This window comes from Erythrolamprus reginae, chromosome 1 (assembly GCF_031021105.1).
Source record: "Erythrolamprus reginae isolate rEryReg1 chromosome 1, rEryReg1.hap1, whole genome shotgun sequence".
Lineage (NCBI taxonomy): Eukaryota > Metazoa > Chordata > Lepidosauria > Squamata > Dipsadidae > Erythrolamprus > Erythrolamprus reginae.
The window spans coordinates 342,693,688-342,717,182 of record NC_091950.1 but is presented as its reverse complement, the minus strand read 5'-3'; the positions used below and the strand labels follow the sequence as shown (position 1 = coordinate 342,717,182).

The 23,495-nt window shown below is 37.9% G+C and overlaps 2 protein-coding genes and 1 non-coding gene across 7 annotated transcripts in view; 2 read left to right on the top strand and 1 right to left on the bottom strand.

The window, feature by feature from the left end:
* The first annotated feature begins 11 nt into the window (after positions 1 to 11).
* On the top strand, positions 12 to 19,747 carry NDUFAF7 (NADH:ubiquinone oxidoreductase complex assembly factor 7). Of its 3 annotated transcripts, none has more exons than XM_070734096.1 (10): positions 12 to 209; positions 5,112 to 5,275; positions 6,170 to 6,250; positions 7,337 to 7,447; positions 9,039 to 9,246; positions 10,668 to 10,726; positions 13,305 to 13,418; positions 14,043 to 14,186; positions 17,215 to 17,388; positions 18,037 to 19,747. In XM_070734096.1, the coding sequence occupies exons 1-10, from the start codon at positions 50 to 52 to the stop codon at positions 18,217 to 18,219; spliced, it is 1,398 nt and encodes a 465-aa protein (XP_070590197.1). In that variant the 5' UTR covers positions 12 to 49; the 3' UTR covers positions 18,220 to 19,747. The 3 variants fall into 3 exon arrangements, with proteins under 3 accessions (XP_070590197.1, XP_070590196.1, XP_070590198.1); XM_070734095.1 differs by having other exon boundaries at positions 12 to 384; XM_070734097.1 differs by having other exon boundaries at positions 27 to 353; positions 18,037 to 18,922.
* On the top strand, positions 4,931 to 5,032 carry LOC139158274 (U6 spliceosomal RNA). The gene has a single exon (XR_011557665.1). It is a non-coding gene; the product is annotated as a U6 spliceosomal RNA (small nuclear RNA).
* The window catches only part of PRKD3 (protein kinase D3), a 42,880-nt gene continuing 38,684 nt past the window's right edge, over positions 19,300 to 23,495 (bottom strand). For all 3 annotated transcript variants that reach the window (XM_070734092.1, XM_070734094.1, XM_070734093.1), the window contains exon 20: positions 19,300 to 22,919. In XM_070734092.1, the coding sequence (XP_070590193.1) occupies positions 22,746 to 22,919 (174 nt within the window). In that variant the 3' untranslated portion in view covers positions 19,300 to 22,745. The remainder of the gene's footprint in view (positions 22,920 to 23,495) is intronic.

Below are 23,495 nucleotides of genomic sequence, written 5' to 3'. Positions count from 1 at the left end.
AGGACCTGCACACGGAGGAAAGGACCGAGAACGACGAGAAGGTTAAGGCATGAGGCTCGCGCTTTCGGGATGCGCTGTATTGCAAACCGCGCGCTTCGGCTTGAGGTGCGAACGCTCCGTGGGTTTCCCTAGGAGCCAGAATAGCGCAATGCGCTGGCCCGTCCGCTTGGCCCGCCAGAATGCGCGGGTCTGTGCACCTTTATCCCGCAGTAAGTCTTTGGAACCTCCATGCTCTCCGGTGCCAGATTTGCAACTTGGTTGGAGTTTTCGTGAAATCAAAGCTGGATTTTCAGCTTGCTTTGCACCTCCTGCAGTACCTACACCTCAAAGTAAAGGAGTGTGTTCTTGAATCGGTAAAACTACAAGCCAAGTCCCGAACCTGTTGTATGTTTTTTTTTTCTTTTTAAGTATTAGTATTAGACAATAGCTGGTGGGTGCTTCTATCTATAGTGGCCGGCTTCACCCGATGCTTCTCTCTAAGATAATAGAATAGAATAGAATAGTATTGGCCAACTGTGATTGGACACACAAGGAATTTGTCTTGGTGCATATAGTGCATATAATCCGATAAGATAACCTTTATTGTCGCTTTTTATTATTACCACTTTTTCTAGCACACACTAGCACAATTAAAAATGAAATTCTGATGTGATCACTCAAAAGAAAATACACAGGTCTGTTTAACATACACATATACTTTGTGGAATAGAATAGAATTTTATTGGCCAAGTGTGATTGGACACAAGGAATTTGTCTTGGTGCATATGCTCTCAGTGTACATAAAAGAAAAACATACATTTGTCAAGAATCATGAGGTACAACACTTAATGATTGTCATAGGGGTCAAATAAGCAATGAAGAAACAATATTAATAAAAATCTTAGGATACAAGCAACAAGTTACAGTCATACAATCCTAAGTGGGAGGAAAAGGATGATAGGAATGATGAGTAAAAACTAGTAGAAATTGAAGCGAAGACTTAGTAAAAAGTTGACAGTGTTGAGTGAATTATTTGTTTAGTAGAGCTGTGTTTCCCAACCTTGGCAACTTGGAGACATCTGGACTTCAACTCCCAGAATTCCCCAGCCAGCATTCCCTGGCTGGGGAATTCTGGGAGTTGAAGTCCAAATGTCTTCAAGTTGCCAAGGTTGGGAAACACTGTAGTAGAGTGATGGCATTCAGGAAAAAACTGTTCTTGTGTCTATACTTTGTACACATACGTGCTATACATATAGCACGTATACATATAGCACATAGCAACATGCTATACATATTAACCACATATACAATATACAATATTATATATTGTATACATAATACAATATACATTGTATATAATACAATATAATACGTAATACATAATACAGTACAATATACATTCTATACAATACAATATTGTGTATTGTATACATAATACACATGTATTAATATGCAGATTAATCACAATCCATTTTGAATACATAGTGGAAAAATAGTGCTATGTATGTATATGTATTTAATGTGATGGATAACATCTTTCTGTAGTCAGGATTAAAATTGGCCTTTCCCTTGCCACTCATTACTACATAGGGCTGGACTGGTTTTATCCTGTAAAGATTTGGCTCTTAGAACAGAAGCTATAAAATGTGCATGCTATCATAGCTGTACACTATGATATGTTATAGCAGTGATGGCGAACCTTTTTTGGTTCACGTGCCAAAAGGATGTGTGTGGGTGTGCTAGCATGCATGCAAATGTCCACACCCCTTCCCTCCCCCCACGCATGTGCATCCCCCCGCACTGCCCCCCATGCATGTGCACAGGTCTTTCTGATACCTAGTAGGTGAAAAAAATGCCCAAAAGGGCAAACTGGAAATTTGGAAAAGCTCACTTCCGGTTTGCCCATTGTGCATTAACACGCCCATTAACTGGCGCCCGCTGGAGCTGAAACATGGCTAAGTCTCGCATGCCCTCCAATAAGGTTACGCCTGCCACCTGTGACACACATGCCATAGGTTTGCCATCATGGTGTTATAGTATGTATAGAAAGTAAGAGAAATTCTGCAATTGTGCACTTGTACCCCTCCTCATATGCTTATGCTCCCAGATATCGTCAGGGTCATATCTTTCATGTATAATTTACTGCTCTTTTGCACTCAGATTGAGAAGAGGTACTTAGGATCTGCCTTTTAGGGAAGTCCTTGGTAGGAAGCATATGGATTTTCAACTGTAACTTTCTTCCTTTCACTGATCTGTACTGGCAATTCAGGAAGGACTTGAAAAAAACATTGTTCCACAAACTTAATGTCTATGGCAGGGTGGATTTGATTTAAATCAAGTTGATTTAAATCATGATTTAAATCACTAATAAAAAGTCTTGATTTAAATCATCTCGATTTAAATCATAATTTTTACTGTCATCTCTGTACTGCAGCGGCTCCTCTGACCTGCTGTTTCACTCACTGACAGTCTCATTCACTTTAAGAAACATAGAAACATAGAAGACTGACGGCAGAAAAAGACCTCATGGTCCATCTAGTCTGCCCTTATACTATTTCCTGTATTTTATCTTACAATGGATATATGTTTATCCCAGGCATGTTTAAATTCAGTTACTATGGATTTACCAACCACGTCTGCTGGAAGTTTGTTCCAAGGATCTACTACTCTTTCAGTAAAATAATATTTTCTCACGTTGCTTTTGATCTTTCCCCCAACTAACTTCAGATTGTGTCCCCTTGTTCTTGTGTTCACTTTCCTATTAAAAACACTCCTGAACCTTATTTAACCCTTTGACATATTTAAATGTTTCGATCATGTCCCCCCTTTTCCTTCTGTTCTCCAGACTATACAGATTGAGTTCATTAAGTCTTTCCTGATACGTTTTATGCTTAAGACCTTCCACCATTCTTGTAGCCCGTCTTTGGCCCCGTTCAATTTTGTCAATATCTTTTTGTAGGTGAGGTCTCCAGAACTGAACACAGTATTCCAAATGTGGTCTCACCAGCGCTCTATATAGCAGGATCACAATCTCCCTCTTCCTGCTTGTTATACCTCTAGCTATGCAGCCAAGCATGTTTAAGTGACACAAGGTGAGGGACGTGGCAGGCAGCAAGGGAGTGGATGCCTACTAACGGGCTGCCATCATTGATCTGATATGACAGATGCTCTTTAATATTATATTTATAAGCTACTTAGAAGGTTTCACTTTCATTTTAAAATACATTTACTGCTTGCCCTTCCACCTCACACTTAGAGCCTGGTGATACAGATGCATTTCCCTTCAAACAATCATATAGATTGTAGTGTACATAGATTTTCAAAACAATGGGATAAAGGAATATTCCTGAACTTTGTTTCATGATTAATCTCATGATTACTGTGGAATTGCGTGGAAGCATCAATACAGTGCACGTTATCTCAGTTTGTAGAGCTCGGATTCATTGAATGAGTTTACCAAAAATGTAAATACTGTATTGCAGAATGTACAGCCTGATGCTACATAACTAGGCTCCATTTCATACTGAATAAACTAAATTATTAATGTATATTAAATACAAATCTATCTTTAAAATAAATTTGATAAAAATAAAAAAAATCCAACTTAATTTTTTTTTAAATAGTTTTTTTTTTAAAAATCATCTATTTTTATCCACCATGGTCTAGAGAGATTCTCAGTCGTGGTTGTCCCAGAGGCAAGCGGACTTTCTAGTTTGACGTCTTTCTTTGAAGACGTTTTGCTTCTCATTCTAGAGCTGAAGAAGCTTTTTGGATGAGAAGTGAAACATCTTCAAAAGGAAAACCAGAAAGTCCAATTACCTCTTGAAAGAGCACCTTTGGGACAAACCTTTAATATTGACAGTAATTATGTCTATCACCAGCATGTGCTGAGATGCCAATAGCTGGTTATTAAGCTTTATTCAATTTTATCAGATACTGCACAGATACAATGCTGTGCAGTTGTATCTTCATTAATAAGTGAGGTGGGGAAGCCTGAAGAATTAGCAATCAGTCTGAGGAATTTAGTCAGCCCTGTGATGGAAACCATATACAAAAAAAAGCATTCAGGTGCTCAAAATCTGCAATTTTGAAATCAATAAAAGAAACAAAGAGGATTGAACTTATTTAGATCAGATGTTTTGAATGCCAGCTTTTAATACAAAGTTAGTTATTGTAGCAATAATAAAGCTTAAGCCAGAAGCTAATAAAAAATCAAAATAGAAGGAGAGAATTTTAAGAGGACTAATCAATTGCCTGAAGAGTGCTCAAAATTAAATTAATTAAATGTTAGCTTTGTCCCTGTGAAGTTTCAACTTCTCTAAATGCCATTTGAATAACATATGAAAATGAATACCGAATTTTTCAGAGTATAAGACGCACTGGAATATAAGTTTTTGGGGAGGAAAATAGGGAAAAGAATCTGCTTATCAGGTATTCATTTAGCTAGCGTCCTTAGTCTAGTCAGCTTCAACACATTATTTTATCCCCTGGTTAGGGGCTTAAAAAATTATTCTGAGAGAGTAACAATTAAAGAGCTGGGAACATCATAAGCACCTGGAAAGAAAGTCTGAGCAAATAAAGCATTGGAAAAAACCATGCAAAAACTTAGGGCTTGGAAAGCATTCTTCTTTGCAGAGAGTAATAATGAAAGAGCTTGCAAGCCAGTAAGAGCTGGGAACATCATTAGCACCTGGTTAGGGCTGGAAAGAACCTTACTCAGAGCAAGTTAGAGTAATGAGACAAACCCTGCAAAGGCTTAGGGCTTGGAAAACATTCTTCGCAGAGAGAAACAATGAAAGAGCCTGCAAGGTAAGAGTTGGGAAGATCGTTAGTAGCTAGTTAGGGCTGGAAAAAAGGTACATTCAGAGTATAAGACGCACCCTAATTATCAGCCTCTTTTAGGGAGGAAAAAGATGCATCTTATAAACCGAAAAATACAGTAGTTGAAAAAATATTTCACAGCACATATACTAAAATTGGAACGATACAGAGAAGATTAGCATGGCCCCTGCACAAGGATGACACGCAAATTCGTGAAGCGTTCCATATTTTTTTAAAAAATAAAAAAATAAAAAATATTTCACATATTAAAAATGATTATTTGAAGATATGTCATGTTTCTTTTTATGCAGGTTTGTCCACTGTATTGAGATGCCAGCACTTCAGTTCAGAAAACAAAGCAGCAGACAAAAGCCTCATGACTCCAATGCTGAAACATCTCATTATGAAAATAAAATCAACTGGTCCTATTACAGTTGCTGAATACATGCGGGAAGTTTTGACAAATCCACTGAAGGTATGATGACATATTAAATATATAGAAATCAACTTTGCGGGATTAAAACAGACAGGTGGTACAGAAAGTGGTGAGGATGGCAGAAAAGATTATTTGGTAGTTTATGTCCTTTCATTCAGAGATAAGGTTTGCAGGATTGTCTGGGATGCTATACATTTATGACCTGTTTTACTTCTTATCTTCTGGGACGAGGCTTCATATTATCCAAAGCAGAACATCCAGATCCAGTCACAGTTTTGTTCCATGTAGCATCAACCTTATGAACTCTCACACTTCCTCTTTTCGCTATGTATGTATGATATATAGATAGATGGATGGATGGGATTTTTGTTTTCTCATCTCAAACCTTATTTTTACATTGCAGCAAATCTGTTATTACATCACTTCAGCTTCCTGTTTATGTTTGATAAATAATATTGCAAGGTGTGGAACCTTTCCATGTATACTTTATCATTCTTAGAGAACTGTTACAAATTTTCTGAATTAAAGCAGACTATTTATTTATTTATTTGTTTGTTTATTTAATTCAATTTCCCGAAGGACTCAGGGCGGCATAGACGAGCAATATAAATACAAAAAGCTAAAAAGAAGTCAAATTTAAAATATAAAAAAATATAAAACTCTAATTTAAAAACCCATAAATTAACCAATCACAATAACATGCATACAAAACATTCATATGATTTGGCCATGATAGTTGTTAATTCATGGGCCCCCAGGCCTGCCCACAAAGCCAGGTCTTAGTGGCCTTGTGGAAGGCCAGTAGGGTAGGAGCAGTATGGACATCTGGGGGGGAGTTGATTCCCTAGAGACTAGCAGAGGAATATAATAAAAGATTAAGATTTTGAGGGTTGCAAATGATAAATATTTAATTTCCTTTTTCTCCTCCTACAGGGGTACTATATGCATCAAGATATGTTTGGAGAACAGGGAGATTTTGTTACTTCGCCTGAAATAAGTCAGATATTTGGAGAGGTAGCTTTAAAATGTACAGTTATATATTTTTTATCTACATGACTGGCTAAGTTATAAGCATTTAAGATAACGAACAAAGCAATAAAGGACCAAAATTAATTTCAAAGAATATTTTATTGACACTGTAGCTGTTAATGCCATTTATAAGAATTCTATAAAATGCCATTTATAAGAATTCTGGTTAGTGACTGCTGATAGATTATAAATCATAAAGTCTGAATATACAAGAATGTACTTTTATCATTTATTTCTGCACCCCAATGGTTTAACAGTTCTTGAGACATTGTGTTTTGTAACTGATGATTTTATAATTTGTTATATTTTAATACTATTGAGATAATCTATTTTTTGAATTTATAGTTAAATGCTTTGACAAGAATTGGTAATGTAATTTTTGTTATATTCCTATCAAATTGGTGCTCTGTTTTAGAGTACTCTGAGCTCATCTAAATTTTAAAAAGCTTCATGCCCTAATATAAAGTAACTACTTCATCTGATACTTTTTCTGAAATCTAAATTTGGAAGAGACTCAACTAATAGTAAAAAAAAATTTAAAAATTACTCAGGAAAGTTTAGTAATATTGTTAGGTAGTATGTGAAAAAAAGTATAATCTTTTTTTAATAAATTAAATTAAATAAAGGAAAATGTACTTTAAGCTATGCAAATAGAAATAGTTTAGAAATCACAAGAAATAACAATTCCACTAAATTCTGATTTGGTCATACAACATTTTGTCAGTTTTAGAGCTCAGCTACACTAAAGAAATATTTCTAACATTTGGAAGAGACTCAACAAGGATAATCAGGAGCTAGACATAATTTCCTCCACCAGTTGAACATTATTTCCAGTATTAAAATTGGTGATCTAGTCTTTTTCCTTGGCTGATTCCAAGTCCATCCACAATGCAGTCATAAACTATTTTAACGCCCATTAATTTCAATATTATTTAAATAATTTCAGTATGTGCAAAATGGAGGGGGGGTTAACTTTCCCTGTGATTTTATATATTATATAAACATACATGTATCGCTCAGTTTATACATGTGTCCAGTTTTGCAGTTTAAAAAGCTTATTTTTGTCTTCAGTTAATAGGTGTTTGGTTTATTAGTGAATGGATGGCTACAGGAAAATCTCCAAAATTTCAGCTGGTGGAACTGGGCCCAGGTAGAGGTAGCCTTATAGACGATATTTTAAGGGTAAGTAAAAACAGTCCTTTTACATATTGTACTAGCTAGTGATGAACAAATTTGCTGAACTCGTTTTCTGTGACATAATTTTTCAAAATTAAGTTCATTTCTTTCCAGTTCTACATCAGCATGTTTTGCAAGCTCTTCCTTTATATAAATTGGGTCACAGAATAGCAATTTTCAATTGCGAAAAGAAGAAACCAAAGTAAAAGTGTCTTCCAGTGTTGTCTAATTATCAACTGTATTTTTTTAAATGTCAGTCTTGTGCCATAGCTATATGTTACTGACTTGTTTTTATTTTATTCTTTTTAATGTAAAATAGCAGTGGAATCTGAGCAGTTTACAACATAGAAGCTTTACTTGCATGTTGCCCCCAACAATCTGGGTCCTCATTTTTCCAATCTTGGAAAGATGGAAGCCTGAGCCCTTTCAAGATCGAATTCCAGGCTGAGGGCAAAGTTTGCCTGCAATACTACACTTTAACCACTATGCCACCAGAATTTGTAGAAATTCCAAACTATTGTATGCTACCTGAGAGATTTATCTCAGTGATATAGAACTGGTGTGAGACACTGAGGCTAATCTGGTACTTAGCGTTTGCAAGGTTAGGCAAAGTTTGAAAAAAGAAAGTAGAAGGAAAGGACAAAAAACATTAATTCAAACCAGGTAATGAGGTCAGCAAATGAATTTGGGAAAAAATTAGCTTTATCCAATTAAATAAATATGTTGGATTCGTCTTGTTTCCAAATACAGTGGTACCTCGGTACTCGAATGCTTTGGTTCTCGTACATTTCGGATAACGAACAAAATTTTTGGCAAAAATTTGCTTCGGTATCTGAACAAAAATTCAGATACCGAACAGCCAGAGAAAATTTTGTTCATTATCCGAAATGTTACCACCGGGGGCTGCTGCAATCCCAGCAGCTTCAGTCGGCTGAGGAGCTCTCTAAGAGCTCCAAGCTGCAGGAAGGGTGGGGGCTGCTGCAATCCCAGCAGCTTCGGGGGCTCCTTTCCTCATTGCTTCTTATTATTACCTGTAAGCAGCTGCAAAAACTTTCTCCTTCCCGGCGGCGGCTTCCCTTCGAGTAGCAACAGCACTGGGAACGTCACGTGATGAAAGGAAGCCGACAGAGCCATCTCAGCAGTTGCCGCCGCTCCAGCAGCTTCTCTTCATTACGTGACGTTCCCTGCGCTGTTGCTCTTCGAAGGGAAGCAGCCACCGGGAAGGAGAAAGTTTTTGCAGCTGCTTACAGGTAATAAGAGGAAGCAATGAAGAAAGGAGCCCCCTGAAGCTGCTGGGATTGTAGCAGCTCCCACCCTTCCTGCAGCTTGGAGTACCGAATTTATTTATCCCATTGGAAATAAAGAAAATAGATTTAATTGGTTCCCAGCGAGTTAACAGGGGCTGGGAACCAATTAAATCCATTTCCATTATTTCCTATGGGATAAATAAATTCAGTACTCGACCAAATCAGTTCTCAACCACACTTCTGGAACGAATTGTGGTTGAATACCGAGGTACCACTGTACAGTTTTAGGGGGGGGGATGAATAAATAGATATTAGATGTAAGCTGTAACAGTAACTATCTGTTCTCATAGGTTTTTATTCAGCTGAGCTCCATACTTGCTAACTGTGAAATTTCTATTCATTTGGTGGAAGTCAGTCCAAAATTAAGTGAAATGCAGGCGTCACTGCTGACAAAAGAGAAAGTAGAGTTGCCAGAAAACTCCAGTGCTTATATGCATGGAATTAGTAAAACTGGAATACCAATTTTCTGGTATAGAAACTTGAATGAAGTGCCAGAAGGTAAGCACTACTTTATTTATTGCTTTTCAGTCAGTAGTTGAGATGAAAAATTATTTATTAGTCAATAGTTAAAATTAAGATACATTTTTGCAATGAAGGGAGATAATCTAGAGTTAAGGTACATCTAACTATGGTTTGGCTTTAATGAACATGAAAACATTTTATTCAAAATATCCAATTAAATCCTTGAATGAGTCAGTTGTTTATGTCTGTAAACATACAGTATTTTTTGAGTATAAGACATATAAGACTTTTTCCTTCCTAAGAGAGTGAAAATATGGGTGCGTCTTATACACTCAATGTAGCACCACCCAGCCTCTCAAACAGAACTTTCGGAGGCTGAAACAGCCTCTCAAATGGAGTTTTGCAAGGCTTAAAATAATCTCTCAAATGGAACTTTGCAAGGCTAAAAACAGCCTCAAACAGAGTTTTGCAAGGCTAATATTTCTATTCCAAACTGTTTGCTAAGGATGCTAGCCAGATGGATGCTGGTAGCCATTTTTTTTTCTTATTTTCCTCCCTCAAAACTATGTTCCATCTTATACTCCAGTGCTTCTTACTGTCCAAAAAATATGGTGGTTTTGCAGTATACCCTCATTAAGAATTATTTCAGGAAATAGCATCCTCTTGGATTTGTATACATTTGCATTCTATCAAGTTTGTTTTATTGATGTATAGCAATAACAATAGTACTTAGACTTATATACCGCTTTACAGTGCTTTACATCCCTCTCTAAGTGGTTTACAGAGTCAGCATATTGCCCCCAACAATATGGGCCCTCATTTTACCCACTTCAGAAGGATGGAAGGCTGAGTCAGCCTTGAGCCTGGTGGGATTTGAACAGACTAGATGGGCCATGAGGTCTTTTTCTGCCGTCAGTCTTCTATGTTTCTATGTTTCTAAATTACAGGCAGTCAGCAGAGGTAGACTGCAGTACTGTACTTTTAGCTAAATCTGTAATGTGTATGTAACCAAGTTAATCCAGAAGCCTTAATCCATTATCGTACCGACACTTACAGTACTAATCATCTAGATCAGAGGTGTCAAACTCGCGTCCCACAGGCCAATGTGTCACGTGCTGGCCCCCACCCCACCCAGTTTAGCGAAGAGGGGGAGTCCCGATACATCCTGTGAAGATGCGAGTTTGACATCCCTGATCTATATAGAAAGGTTCTCTCCAGCAGTCAACAATCATTGTTTCTCGTTTGTCCATACAGTTTTCTTGACAAGTAAAATAAAACAGTTACTCCTGCAACATATATTGAAATATAATTGAATACACTAAAATCATAAATTTTGACTCATGATTTAGCTCAAATGGGCCATTCATAAAAATAGTTCCTAATAAAGCTTTTGGCTGTATATTCTCAAAATTAAGACATTTTTATTTTTGACTGATTCTTTTTTCCCCTCTACCTAGGCTTTAATTTTTATTTAGCGCATGAATTTCTTGATGCTCTGCCTATTCATAAATTTCAGGTATGATCACACACTATTATAAGATTTGGCTTTAAAATTATTCCGTGTGTTTATAATATTTTCTGAGAAATATTCTGTAGAAATAGGGATCTTATTAATATAGATTTTCTTAACCTTAAAATATCCATTATAATAAATTTTATGAGAAATTTGCAAATAAGAAAAAAGTCATATCATCATTGAGAACTTTTTATTTATATATTCTTTAATATATAAGAAACTTGAGTTTTTGTATAATATTAAATATATACATTTATAACTACAATGTTGACATATATCCCAAGTGATTATATAATCTTATAAGTATATTTATTGCATAAGTCACAAAACATGAAAGAATAATGTAATTATCATGCTTTGTAAATTACAGAGTGTTCTACCTAGCCAACCACAACACAGAGAAGATTACATGGAACCAAAGCACATGAATTTGAGAAGTACACTCACAAATGCAAGAGAAAGAAAGATCAAATTCATTACTACAGATAGTCCTCAATGCACAGCTATAATTGTGTCCACAATTTCAACGATCGGTCGTGAAGATCATAAAGAAAGACTGCTCAATTTTATAACATTTTGCAGTGATTGTTAAACGAATGCTGCAATTGTTGAGCAAATTATACAGGGTATAATTTTTTTTATTTTCTCCACCATAAAATAAAACAATATACAGTAGAACCCCGACTTACGAGACTAATTGGTTCCGGAAGGAGGCTCGTAAGTCGGAACGCTCGTATGACGAAACATTGTTTCCCATAGGAAACAATGTAAAGTCAATTAATCCGTGCAACAACAACAAAAACCGCTGCCGCCGAACGCGGAAGTTAGCGTTCAGAGACAGCTGCGAAGCAGCGCGCGTGTTTTAAAACGTGGCAGCCGGCCTGGGGGGCTCGGGGGGAAGCCCCCGAGCCCCCCAGGCCGGCTGCCACGTTTTAAAACACCCGCGCCGCTTCGCAGCTGTCTGCTGAATCCGGAACGCTAACTTCCACGTTCGGATTCAGCAGACAGCTGCGAAGCAGCGTGCGTGTTTTAAAAGGTTGCAGCCGGCCTGGGGGGCTCGGGGGGAAGCCCCCGAGCCCCCCAGGCCGGCTGTGACGTTTTAAAACACGCGCGCTGCTTCGCAGCTCTCTGCTGAATCCGGAACGCTAACTTCCGCGTTCGGATTCAGCAGACAGCTGCGAAGCAGCGCGCGTGTTTTAAAAGGTTGCAGCCGGCCTGGGGGGCTCGGGGGGAAGCCCCCGAGCCCCCCAGGCCGGCTGTGATGTTTTAAAACACGCACGCTGCTTCGCAGCTGTCTGCTGAATCCGGAACGCTAACTTCCGCGTTCGGATTCAGCAGACAGCTGCGAAGCAGCGCGCGTGTTTTAAAAGGTTGCAGCCGGCCTGGGGGGCTCGGGGGGAAGCCCCCGAGCCCCCCAGGCCGGCTGTGACGTTTTAAAACACGCGCGCTGCTTCGCAGCTCTCTGCTGAATCCGGAACGCTAACTTCCGCGTTCGGATTCAGCAGACAGCTGCGAAGCAGCGCGCGTGTTTTAAAACGTCACAGCCGGCCTGGGGGGCTCGGGGGCTTCCCCCCGAGCCCCCCAGGCCGGCTGCCACGTTTTAAAACACGCGCTGCTTCGAAGCTGTCTGCTGAATCCGAACGCGGAAGTTAGCGTTCCGGATTCAGCAGAGAGCTGCGAATCGGCGCTCGTGTTTTAAAAGGTTGCAGCCGGCCTGGGGGGCTTGCCAGCACCCCCCCCCCCCCCGAGCCCCCCAGGCCGGCTGCAACCTTTTAAAACACGCGGGATACGAGCGCCAAGGAGCTGTCTCCTGAAGCCGAAAGCGGAAGTTAGTGTTCGGCTTCAGGAGACAGCTCCTTGGCGCTCGTATCCCGAATGTAAGCTCGGGAGGCGAGCAAAAATGTCGCTCCCCTCCCAGCTCTTATCTCGAGTAGCTCGTAAGTAGAGCTGCTCGTATGTCGAGGTTCCACTGTATAGTTATAAACACAACAACAATGCTTAAAATCAATCATATATAAACTTTTCTTTTCTTACTACTCACTCAATGGAGGCTCTAATACAATGGTCATCGTCACCTATTAGATGTGTTATTACTAACAAATGTTCCAAGACTTAGAATTTATTTCTGAAATTGCAGGTTGTGTGTGCAGACTACCATCATAACTAATGTCACTTCTGTGCTTCAATTCTTCGCAACAAAATTGAAAGAAATGGCTACATAAAGATAGATTTTGCCCTTTTTTCATGGTCTACAATCCAATTCAAAGATGCTGCTCTTATGTACATATAGGCACATTTAAAAACAAAAATAACTTCTAACTTTATAATTAAACTTAAATTTGTGTATGAAGCTTTATTGTTAATTTAATTACTTATCTGGAGAAACACTTCATTGTACAAGTTGCTAAGTAAAAAACTTCCAATGTTAGTCTTTTAAATGTTTTACTTAACACCAGAATTAAAAATTATTAGTTTTTAATTTCGAGATTTATGTTTTCAACAAGCCTAATCAGAAGTGATAACCAGTATACTAAGCCAGTGAATCCATAATATTCTATTTTGCCTTTTCAATTAACAGAAAACAGAAAATGGGTGGCGTGAGTTGTTAGTTGATATTGATCCAGAAGCTTCTGATAAACTGCGATTTGTCCTTGCACCATCTGCCACTCCTGCCTCAAAATCCTTCATACATGTAAATTTCTGATTATTTTAATTCTATTTCTAGGTTATATAATCTGGTGGGTTTTTCTTGTGAAATTGTACTGCAATTCTATAATGGTTTAAGAGCACCATTCTTTAAAATGTATTTAGCTGAAGCAACCATAGCTGTTATAAATTCTTTGCAGCTGCTGTTTTATGCATTTCACTTGTTGTAATATGGAAAAGCTATCCCAGACAGAAGTAAATGTGCAATATTCTTATTTTGTTTTTAGAAAGGCAGTAATGGTCTGTTTACTTCACAGGAAAACCTTAAGCTGGTCATCTTGTTTTAATCAAAATATAATACATATATGTAAATTAATAATACAATTAAATTAAAACTGATGTCATACATTCTATTCAACATATGCATCAGAGTTAATTTCTTCATATGAATCTTTTACTAAGACAGTGTTTATGTAATTAATTTATTGCTATATTTCTTCTAAAGCTGTCTAGAAACTGAAATTCTGTTGAAACGCTCCTGTTCCCTTATATACATGATGCTTAGCACGGACAGTAATAATTCAAAAACCACTGTCTTTTGTACAAGATGTACATTGCAACATATTATGAATCATTTTAACAATTATAGTTAATTTAAATTTTATACTAGGATCAAGAATCCAGAGATCATGTGGAAGTATGTCCTGATGCTGGTGTCACCATCCAGAAGCTCGCTTCTAATGTTGAAAACAATGGAGGAGCAACACTGATAATAGATTATGGTCATGATGGAACCAAAACTGATACTTTCCGAGTAAGTTGATTCATATAATGTCATTGTAGTTTGAATAGGTGGATTTCAGCTGGGTGGTAGGAAGAGGAAGAAAGGCATTACTTTCTTTTCCTACCTACAAATATTCAGATTTATTGCACTTTATTTTAAGTCGTTTATTTTGAAGATAAAGTTACATCCTTTTAAAATAAAAATCGTAGATTTGGAAGGGGCCATTTATGCCATCACCTGTAAACTTGTGCTTAATACAAAACACTAGTGTAACCAAACAGTAGCACACAGAACAGAGTAGGAGATATGAAGTGCAGATAACAAGCCCTTAAGAGACACCATGGAAAAATATTTAACAGGGATGAAAAGAGAGGAGAGAAACAGATAATGAGACAAATGTAAGTCTCCCGAAACTAAGAGGAGGAAATATGACGAAGCATATGTAGCGCTTGACTTCACTGTGACTACGATGGGAGATGAGGAAAGATTGGCTTACTATGTCTAAAAATGTTGACAGTGGACAGCATGAAGCCAAATAAATTATGGCGTCACTTAAACACTTATACACCCCAATCACACTGATAGGCCGCTTGTGTTTTTTCAGCAAAACCATTCTGAATATTACAAACAATCATCTTGGTGGAGAGTTGTGGAGGGGAGAATGTTTACTTCTTCCCAGGGGGGTGTAACAGAAAATAATTGAGAAACATTGCTATACAGGGAGAGTACCAGCGGTGGGTTGCTCCTGGTTCGAACTGGTTCTTAGAACCGATAGCACCGCCACCCAGGATGCTTCTGTGCATGCCAGTGGCAAAATTATTTACAACCCACCACTGGAGAGTACATCCCTAGGACTGAGTCTTATGAGTCTTAAATATCTGATGTTAGGGCTTTGCCTGTGAAAGGTTACCAGCCCAGCCTGTAACAGCTATCTAGGGGGGAAACAGGAATGGGGAAAAAATGTAAACGTTTGTCTCCAATAGACAAGCGTGAACATATGAAAAAATTAAAAACCTCTCACTTTATAAAAGCAGGATATGAAGTATGATTTAATAAAAAATCTGTAGCCCTCTCCCCACATTTCCAGGACCGTCGATTGTGTTTAGTGTTGGGCAAACCCAATGAAGTTGCGGTTCGGCAAACTTACCCGAACTTGGCGGCAGAGTTCGGGTAAGTTCGCCAAACCCGAACACTTCTGGCCCCGCCCTCCCGTCTTCTGGAAATAAAGCCACGGGCCAGGAAGGAGTCTCCTTTTGCTTGCAGCAGTGCTGCAGCATCCTTTTCCGTAAAAATAAACAAGGAGGTGGGGAATCCCACAATGGGATTCTGTGGGTGGGGTTTTGACGTCACGGAGACTCCTTCCTGGCCTGTGGTTTTATTTCCTCAACTCCCCATTTCAGCCAGCCAGGAAGGAGTCTCCGTGACGTCAAAGCTCCGCCCCTGGAATCCCATCATGGGATTCCTCGCCTCCTTTTGTGCCTCCTTCCCTGCCTCCCGACTGGCTGACAGCTCCCCGGCGTTCACCTTCGTCCGCCGCCACCAGCGCCCGGCTTCTCCTCCTCTTCTCAGAAGATGACAGCCAGACGGCGGGGCTTTGCGGTGTTCGAGCGAACGCCGAACCCGAACTTTTTTAAAAGTTCAGGTTCGGCATGCCAAACACCGTAAAGTTCGGCACGAGCCCGAACTGTGCAACACTAATTATGACTGCTGTTCCAATATGCCAGTGAAATTTATATCTGCATTTCATCCATGTCTCTGAAGAGCTTCCCATTCTTTTGAGCTGTTTGAGACTTCACTCTTTTTGAAGGACTATGAATTAGCTTCTTGGACTGTGATTGTTGAGCCAAATGTAGATTCATTTTATAGACACACCATCAAGACAGACATATTTATTATTTATTAATTCAACTTCTGTGCCGCCAAACCCCAATGGGACTCAGGGCGACTTACAACAATAAAAATACATTACAATAATAAAATAAGTCAAATATTAAATATTAAAACAATAAAAACCCCAATTATAAAACCCGCAGAGCAAGCAGTCCCATCAACACGCATGCTAGTCAAACACAATTCAGCTGTGACAGATGTAAATATTCACAGCCCCCCAGATCTGCCGGCAAAGCCAGATCTTTGCACCTTTCAGAAGGCCATTAGGTTGGGAGTAGTACATTGGGGTGGGAGTTAGTTCCATAGAGCTGGGGCAGCCACAGAGCAGGCCCGTCCCTGCGGTTCCCGCCAACCTGCATTGCTTAGTTGACAGGACCTGGAGAAGGCCAGCCCTGTGTGATCTTATTGGTCTCTGGGAGGTATGTGGCAGGAGACAGTCCTGTAAATATTAAGCTATTGTCTAAAAATGTCAATGATAGTTTGTCAGATACTTTGCTGAAATCAAGATACTGTATACGACAATCATAAGAAGGAATTACTAATCAGAAAGCGAAGTAAGATTAGCCTGGATTGTAATTGCCAAATCCATAGTGGCTTCTGAGTATTGTGTGTTTCCAAGCACTTACCTAGTAATCACTTGCAATTTATTTTACATTTTCCCAGGTCAACACAGGCTGTCAAGTCTGCCTTTCCATTGATGCTCTTCTCCCCCCCTTTCCCCCCAGATAAGGGTCATTTACCTCTTCATGTTGTCCAGGATTTCTCAAATATAATTAATAAAGATTTCATGAAACCATCAGCAAGTTTAACATCCTTGGATGCAATCCACTGGCCCTAAATATTTGAAATACTGTAATTCACATTGAATAGTCCCTTTGTTTCCTCTGACTCAAGCTAAATTCCAGATCTTCACAATTGCTTAGGTGCCTACTCTCTTTTTAGAGAGGACAGAGTCAAATAAGAGTTGAATCATTTTCTATATTATATTTCACCCTTTAAAAAGTCTGGAAAATAATTTATTCTTTTAAAAAGGTATGATGCAAGAATCCTAATTCCCTGACAAATAGGATAGCAATAATCAGGACTCTCACCTTCAAAAATAAAATTGACTATCCACAACCTAACAGAGCACACATGTGAATTTGTCTTATTTATTTTCTATTTTCAGGGATTCCGTGGTCATAAACTTCATGATGTATTACTGTCACCAGGCTCTGCAGATCTTACTGCTGATGTAGATTTCAGCTACTTGCGAAGAATGGTACAGAAAAAAGTAGCCACTTTGGGACCTTTAAAGCAAAAGGAATTCTTGAAAAATATGGGCATTGATGTTAGATTGCAGGTGAGGGTTAATTTTGTAATTAATTTATCCATTAATAGCCTGCTTTCACTAAGAACTCAAAGCAACTTGCATAGAGAAACCCTTGCGTTTTACCCCAACAGCAGCTCTATGAGGTTTAGATTTAGATATAGATATATATTTATAATATATACTGTATATATATAATACATCTATAAAAATATATTGGCCACTCATCTTACCATAGGGTAGCTCTGGGCAGCTTGCAGTTGCATATACAGTTAAAACATAAAAACTTAAAATCAGGCATTAAAACCCAAGGACATGTGGGGAGGGCAAAGGTAGAGTGGAGGATAGGTGGGATATGTTATTACTCCATCAACCACCTCCATTGTCCTGTTCCCCCGTAGAGGCCCCAAGCCAACTGTCTGAGCCACATCTTTAGGTCCTTAGGAAAAGAGAAAATTTCAGGACTGAAAGCAGATCGAAGCTAGGTTTCTATCTCAGCCACTGTTTCTTTTGTTCAGGAAAACAAAAGAAATCAAAAGTTTGATCTTTTTAAATCATTGCTTTTGACTCTTGTATTTACACAACAGACAGAACTGATACCTAAAACTACATGATATATACAGATTGGGAAGGAGATGAGTGAATTTTGGGATGGGAAAATAATTTCTTTTTTTAATGTAGGTTCTACTGCAGAATGCCGAGGATGCAGTCACTCGAAGTCATCTGCTTGAAGGTTATCAAATGCTCATGGATAAAATGGGAGAACGCTTTTATTTTTTTGCCCTTTTACCTCATTACAGACTTAAGCCAGATCATTCACTTTCATCACCTGTTGCTGGCTTTGGAGAACTTTTATGGAAATGAACCCCAAATCAGAATATGCATTCTGGTAAACATCTAGATTTCCCTAAGGATCTATATATAGATCTATTAGGGAGACAGTTGACTTACCATAACTGTGGAAGATTTCAATCATACTCCTGTGATATAGCCAATATAAGGAATTGTTGATATGGTAAAATTTAAAACAAAACAATGCTGCTGAAAGGGAGTTTTAGATAGAAAAAATGTACAATACTGTATTGTAAAAGGGTTTCATAATTAAAGTTTGCTCTTTAATCCCCCCACCCCGAGAATTTCCAAATTTGTGGGATAAATAATTTCACTGCTCTCACACACACCCTCATTCCCTTTTCAACCTAGCAGTAGCTTCCTACCAACCTGGAACTTACAACCTCCTGCTGGCTTCCCCACTGACAGCCACAGATTCAGTAAACAACAACAACCAGGACTGCAGGGAGTTGCCATCATTAAGAGATGGGACTGTGCTTTACGACTGCATTGCTTAGCAACAAAGATTCCAGTCTCAATTGTCATAAGAGAAAGATTACCTGTATAGGGCTAATAGTGAGGTTATCTTCAGAAAACAGAGTTAGTACAAATCAAGTAACAGTGCAAGCTCCTTTTCATTTGTAAATGCAGTTCTATACTATTTTGTTTAAATAGTTAATGTTTTAATATGGTATGCAATTCATTTCAGAAAAATGAAAGACAGAAAACAATATAAGCACTGGCTCATTCTTGCTTTTTAACATAAGCAGCCTGTCCTAATTTCCGAGGACTCCTTCCTAAATTCCACAACTATTATATCATGCTTATAATAATAAAACATCCAACATGACTTGGCTAAACAGAGGCTATTCAAAAAGGTTGCAACTCAAGTTTCCTACAAATGATGCCAAGAATATCATTAAAAACACTGACTGTTGTCTCATATTTCACTTCAATAGTACATCTTAGTGAGCTTAAGGAAAAATCTAGAACTGGGCCAAATTTCAAATAGATTCAAACTAACTTGATACTGTACTGTAATATTAATCATTTGAATATATTTCAATAGATCTCTTACCGTAAAAGTCTTTTTATGAATAGAAAAAAACAAAGTAGGGAAATAAAATTTATTTCAAGCTTAGAGGATATTTACAGACAATGAGATATATAAAAATATAAAAAGTACTTGACAGTGTCTTTTGAGACTATAGGTTTTACTAAAGTATTTTCTAGAATGAATACAGCACTATTTTTTTTGATGAATGCAATTACCTCAAAAAGAAATATTAATGCTAATGCAATTCTGGGTACAAATTCATCCGGAACAAATGCCAATTTAAAGCTTTGATGCAGTAATTTAGGCATTCAAAGGAACAGTTTAAGAATGCTAGCTATGCAGTTTTATTGTTGTAAAGTATGTGTAACAGCTTTATAGAATAGAAATGTTCCAGTTTTTTTTCCTTTGGCCCCAATAACATTTGTATTTTTGTTCTATTGCTATGTAACATTGTTATTCTGAAAACAAAAGAATAGGAGTAACATGAAATACAATACATTCTCTGAAGTGACTTGCAACTATTTAAATTATAGCTATTCAACTGTCTGCATGCTTACTTGGATGTAAGTCCCATTGAACTCAGTGGGATATATTTATAAAGAGACATATACAATAGCCCTGTTAATGAATACCACTGGAAACATCTATGATTCTGTTTTGGCATAAATTTATAAAACAAATCGGGAAAACAGATATGTTAATTTCTAGTAGAGTTTAGACTGTGATTTAGCTTGCTCAGACATTTTCAATCTAAGAATACTTTCAACTATTTCATGTCAATTTCCAGCATATCTTTAAGTACTTTTGAATATTTCCTTTCAATCATTGGAATCAGCAAGATACAGTGTATGACAGAAGTGAATACACCCCCTCACATTTTGTAAATATTTAAATATATCTTTTCATGTCACAACCTGAAGAAATGACTCTTGGCTGCAATGTAAAGTAGTGAGTATACAGCTTGTATAACTAAATGTGCTGTCCCCTCAAAATACAACACACAGCCATTAATGTCTAAACTACAGGCAACAAAATTGAGTACACCCCTAAATGATAATGTCCAAATAGGATCCAAGTAGCTGTTTCCCTCCCTGGTGTGATGTGACTCATTAGTGGTACAAAGTCTCAGGTGTGAAGGGGGAACATGTGTGTTAAATTTGGTGTTATTGCCCTCACTCTCTCATACTAGTCACTGGAAGTTCAACATGTTACTTCGTGGCAATGAACTCTCTGAAGATCTGAACAAATGAACTGTTGCTCTACAAAAAGATTGTTTAGGCTATAAGATGATTGCCAAGGCCCTGGAAGTGAGCTGCAACACCATGGCCAAGACCATACAGTGGTTGAGCAGGACAGGTTCTACTTAGAACAGGCATCACCATGGTTGACCAAAGAAGTTGAATGCCCATGCTTAGTGTCATATACAGAAGTTTGCTTTGGGAAATAGATGTATGAGTGCTGCCAGCATTGCTACAGAGGTTGAATGGGTAGGGGTCTGTCAGTGCTCAGCCCATATGCTGCACACTGCATCAAATTGGTCTGTAGCGCTGTCAACCCAGAAGGAAGCCTCTTTTATAAATGATGCACAAGAAAGCCAACAAACGTTTTCCTGCAGACAAGCAGATTAAGGACATGAATTTCTGTGGTCTGATTAGATCAAGATAAACTTATTTGGTTCAGATGGTGTCAAGCATGTGTGGCAGCAACCAGGTGAGGAGTACAAAGATAAGTATATCTTGCCTACAGTCAAGGGTGGTGGGAATATCATGGTCTGAGGCTGCATGAGTGCTGCCGGCACTGGGGAGCTACAGTTCATTGAGGGAACCATGAATGCCAACATGTACTGTGACATACTGAATCAGAGCATGATTCCTTCCCTTTGAAGACTGGGCCGCAGAGCAGTATTCCAACATAACGACCTCAGACATATCTCCAACATTTTGGGCCCCATTTGGACAGTATCACTTAGAGGTGTACTCACTTTTGTTGCCAGCAGTTTAGAAATTAATGGCTACGTTATTTTGAGAGGACAGCACATTTACAGTTAAAAAAGCTGTAAATCCACTACTTTACATTGTAGCCAAGTGTCATTTCTTCAGTGTTGTGACATGAAAAGATATACTTAAATATTTACAAAATGTGAGGGGGTATACTCACTTCTGTGATGTACTGCATATTTATCATCCCCCATCTCTACCGTGGATATCTTTTATTTATTTATTGGATTTATATGCCATCTTAACATCTAATGTGGGCAAGGTAGCAGTTGGCAAATTATTAGTTCATTAGCTAGAAAAGGGAAATAAGGTTTTTTTAGATTTAATTCTAATTAAGACTATACCTCTGTGTATTTTTCTCAGTACAGTCCCTCAATTTTGCCATCATTAAGTGATAAGGAGTAATCTATCAAAAAAATACTATTCTTCATTCTGCATGAACTCATTCTGGCTGTTACTACTGATGATAAAAATGAATTGATGAGATTATAATTTTCTACATTTTATTTCTCATTATCCTGAAAAGAGTTTGTCAATTATAAATCTGAAATTGGGATATTAGAAAAATGCTACAACTGAAAATAGGAGTGTTTGGCTAACAGACAAACCAATATAAAAACATTAAAAGGAAATATTCTTTTCATATTAAATAATTTCATTATATTCTGTGAAAGCTTTCTCATATTAAATGCTTCAATTATCTATTTTTCTAGCATCTAATCTTTTAGAGAATTGTACTCACAAAATGACTGCAAACTTGATAGAAATGTAGAAAAGTAACAAGAATTTTTGGAGTGCCTAGGTAATAAAATGGCCAAGGAATCGTGCAATTAAAAAAAAAGATATATGCAAAGATGAGAACACATTGTCAGAACTTCAACTTAAGTTGAAGTAACTTGTACAGTGTTTGTGGTATTCAGGTACTATTATTATTCTGCATTCCCATAGCTTAACAAACTGTTTTATTGAATTATATGTCTCGATTTTTTCATTTTGCACTTGGAAAAGATGTTTGCCAATTTCATGAAGCTTTGTACTCAAGACATTTCAGAATGAAAAATTTTGCATATTTCTAGTTTTGGTCATGGCATATATGATCATGATTTATAGTTTCCTTATAAATGTTATCTAAATACCAGAAAATAGTATCTTTGCCTAAATAGATAAGAAGTAGAAAACATTAAAAATTGTTACTGTGTAAATTACCAAAAAAAGGAGAAGAAAATTCACATACATCAAGTCTCTGTATACATAAGTTGTCAGTAACATCTCTGTGATGTACCAATAAGGCAATATTACAGAAATACTTCATGGCTTTTAACTCAGTGCTGGATGATATTCATAATCCTAGAAACTAGAGAGACAAAGCTGCTTCCCCGATGTCCATCCACAAAGTGATGCAGGAACTTGCCTTCATAGCCTTAGACACTGAATCATTTGAACAACCAAAAATATCAATTGTTCAAAATTGTTCAGAACTTGGTTAAAATACTTTTTCCAATGAATCATGGATCTTCCTCCATATCATCTGGATTGGGAGCCATAATGAAATGTTTGGGATAGACAAGATTGTGCTCGTATGCATGTTCTTCCCAGCGAGCATCATCACTCTCATGGGTAATGTAACGCTCTCCAATGCGAGTTTCAAACTCCCGAAGATCAAGCCAGGTTTGATAATCCTGCAAAGAGGAAAAAAAAAACTAATGGAAAATTTAATAATATTCAAAGTACAGTACAAACCCATTTCCCAATTACCATATTGATGCATGTATTTGTGACATATTCTTAATAGAGAAATTATTCACCTTAAAAACAAAATGATGCATAATATTTTAAACCAGAAGCAAGATTGGATACCTGGCAAAAAAATTTTTAGAATTTTAGCAATTTAGAACTTTAGCAAGTTCTAAATGGAGGCATGTGAGCAGTGAAATGGCAGGGGGTTGCATGCGCATGTGAGCGGGGTGTTGTATTATGGCTAATGGCACGCAAGTGCACGATAGCGTGCACACGCTACCATTTTTGGCACGCAACAAAAAGATTTGCCATCACTGATCTAGGTGCTCCATTAAGTTGACCCATTAAATCTGAATAATTAAGTGGCACTCTTTTTTGTCCTTCCCCAGAATTTTTGTGTCTCTGGAATGTCTAGATCAGTGATGGCGAACCTATGGCACAGGTGCCACAAGTGGCACACAAAGCCATATCTGCTGGCAAGCGAGCCATTGCCCTAGCTCAGCTCCAACCTGTGTGGG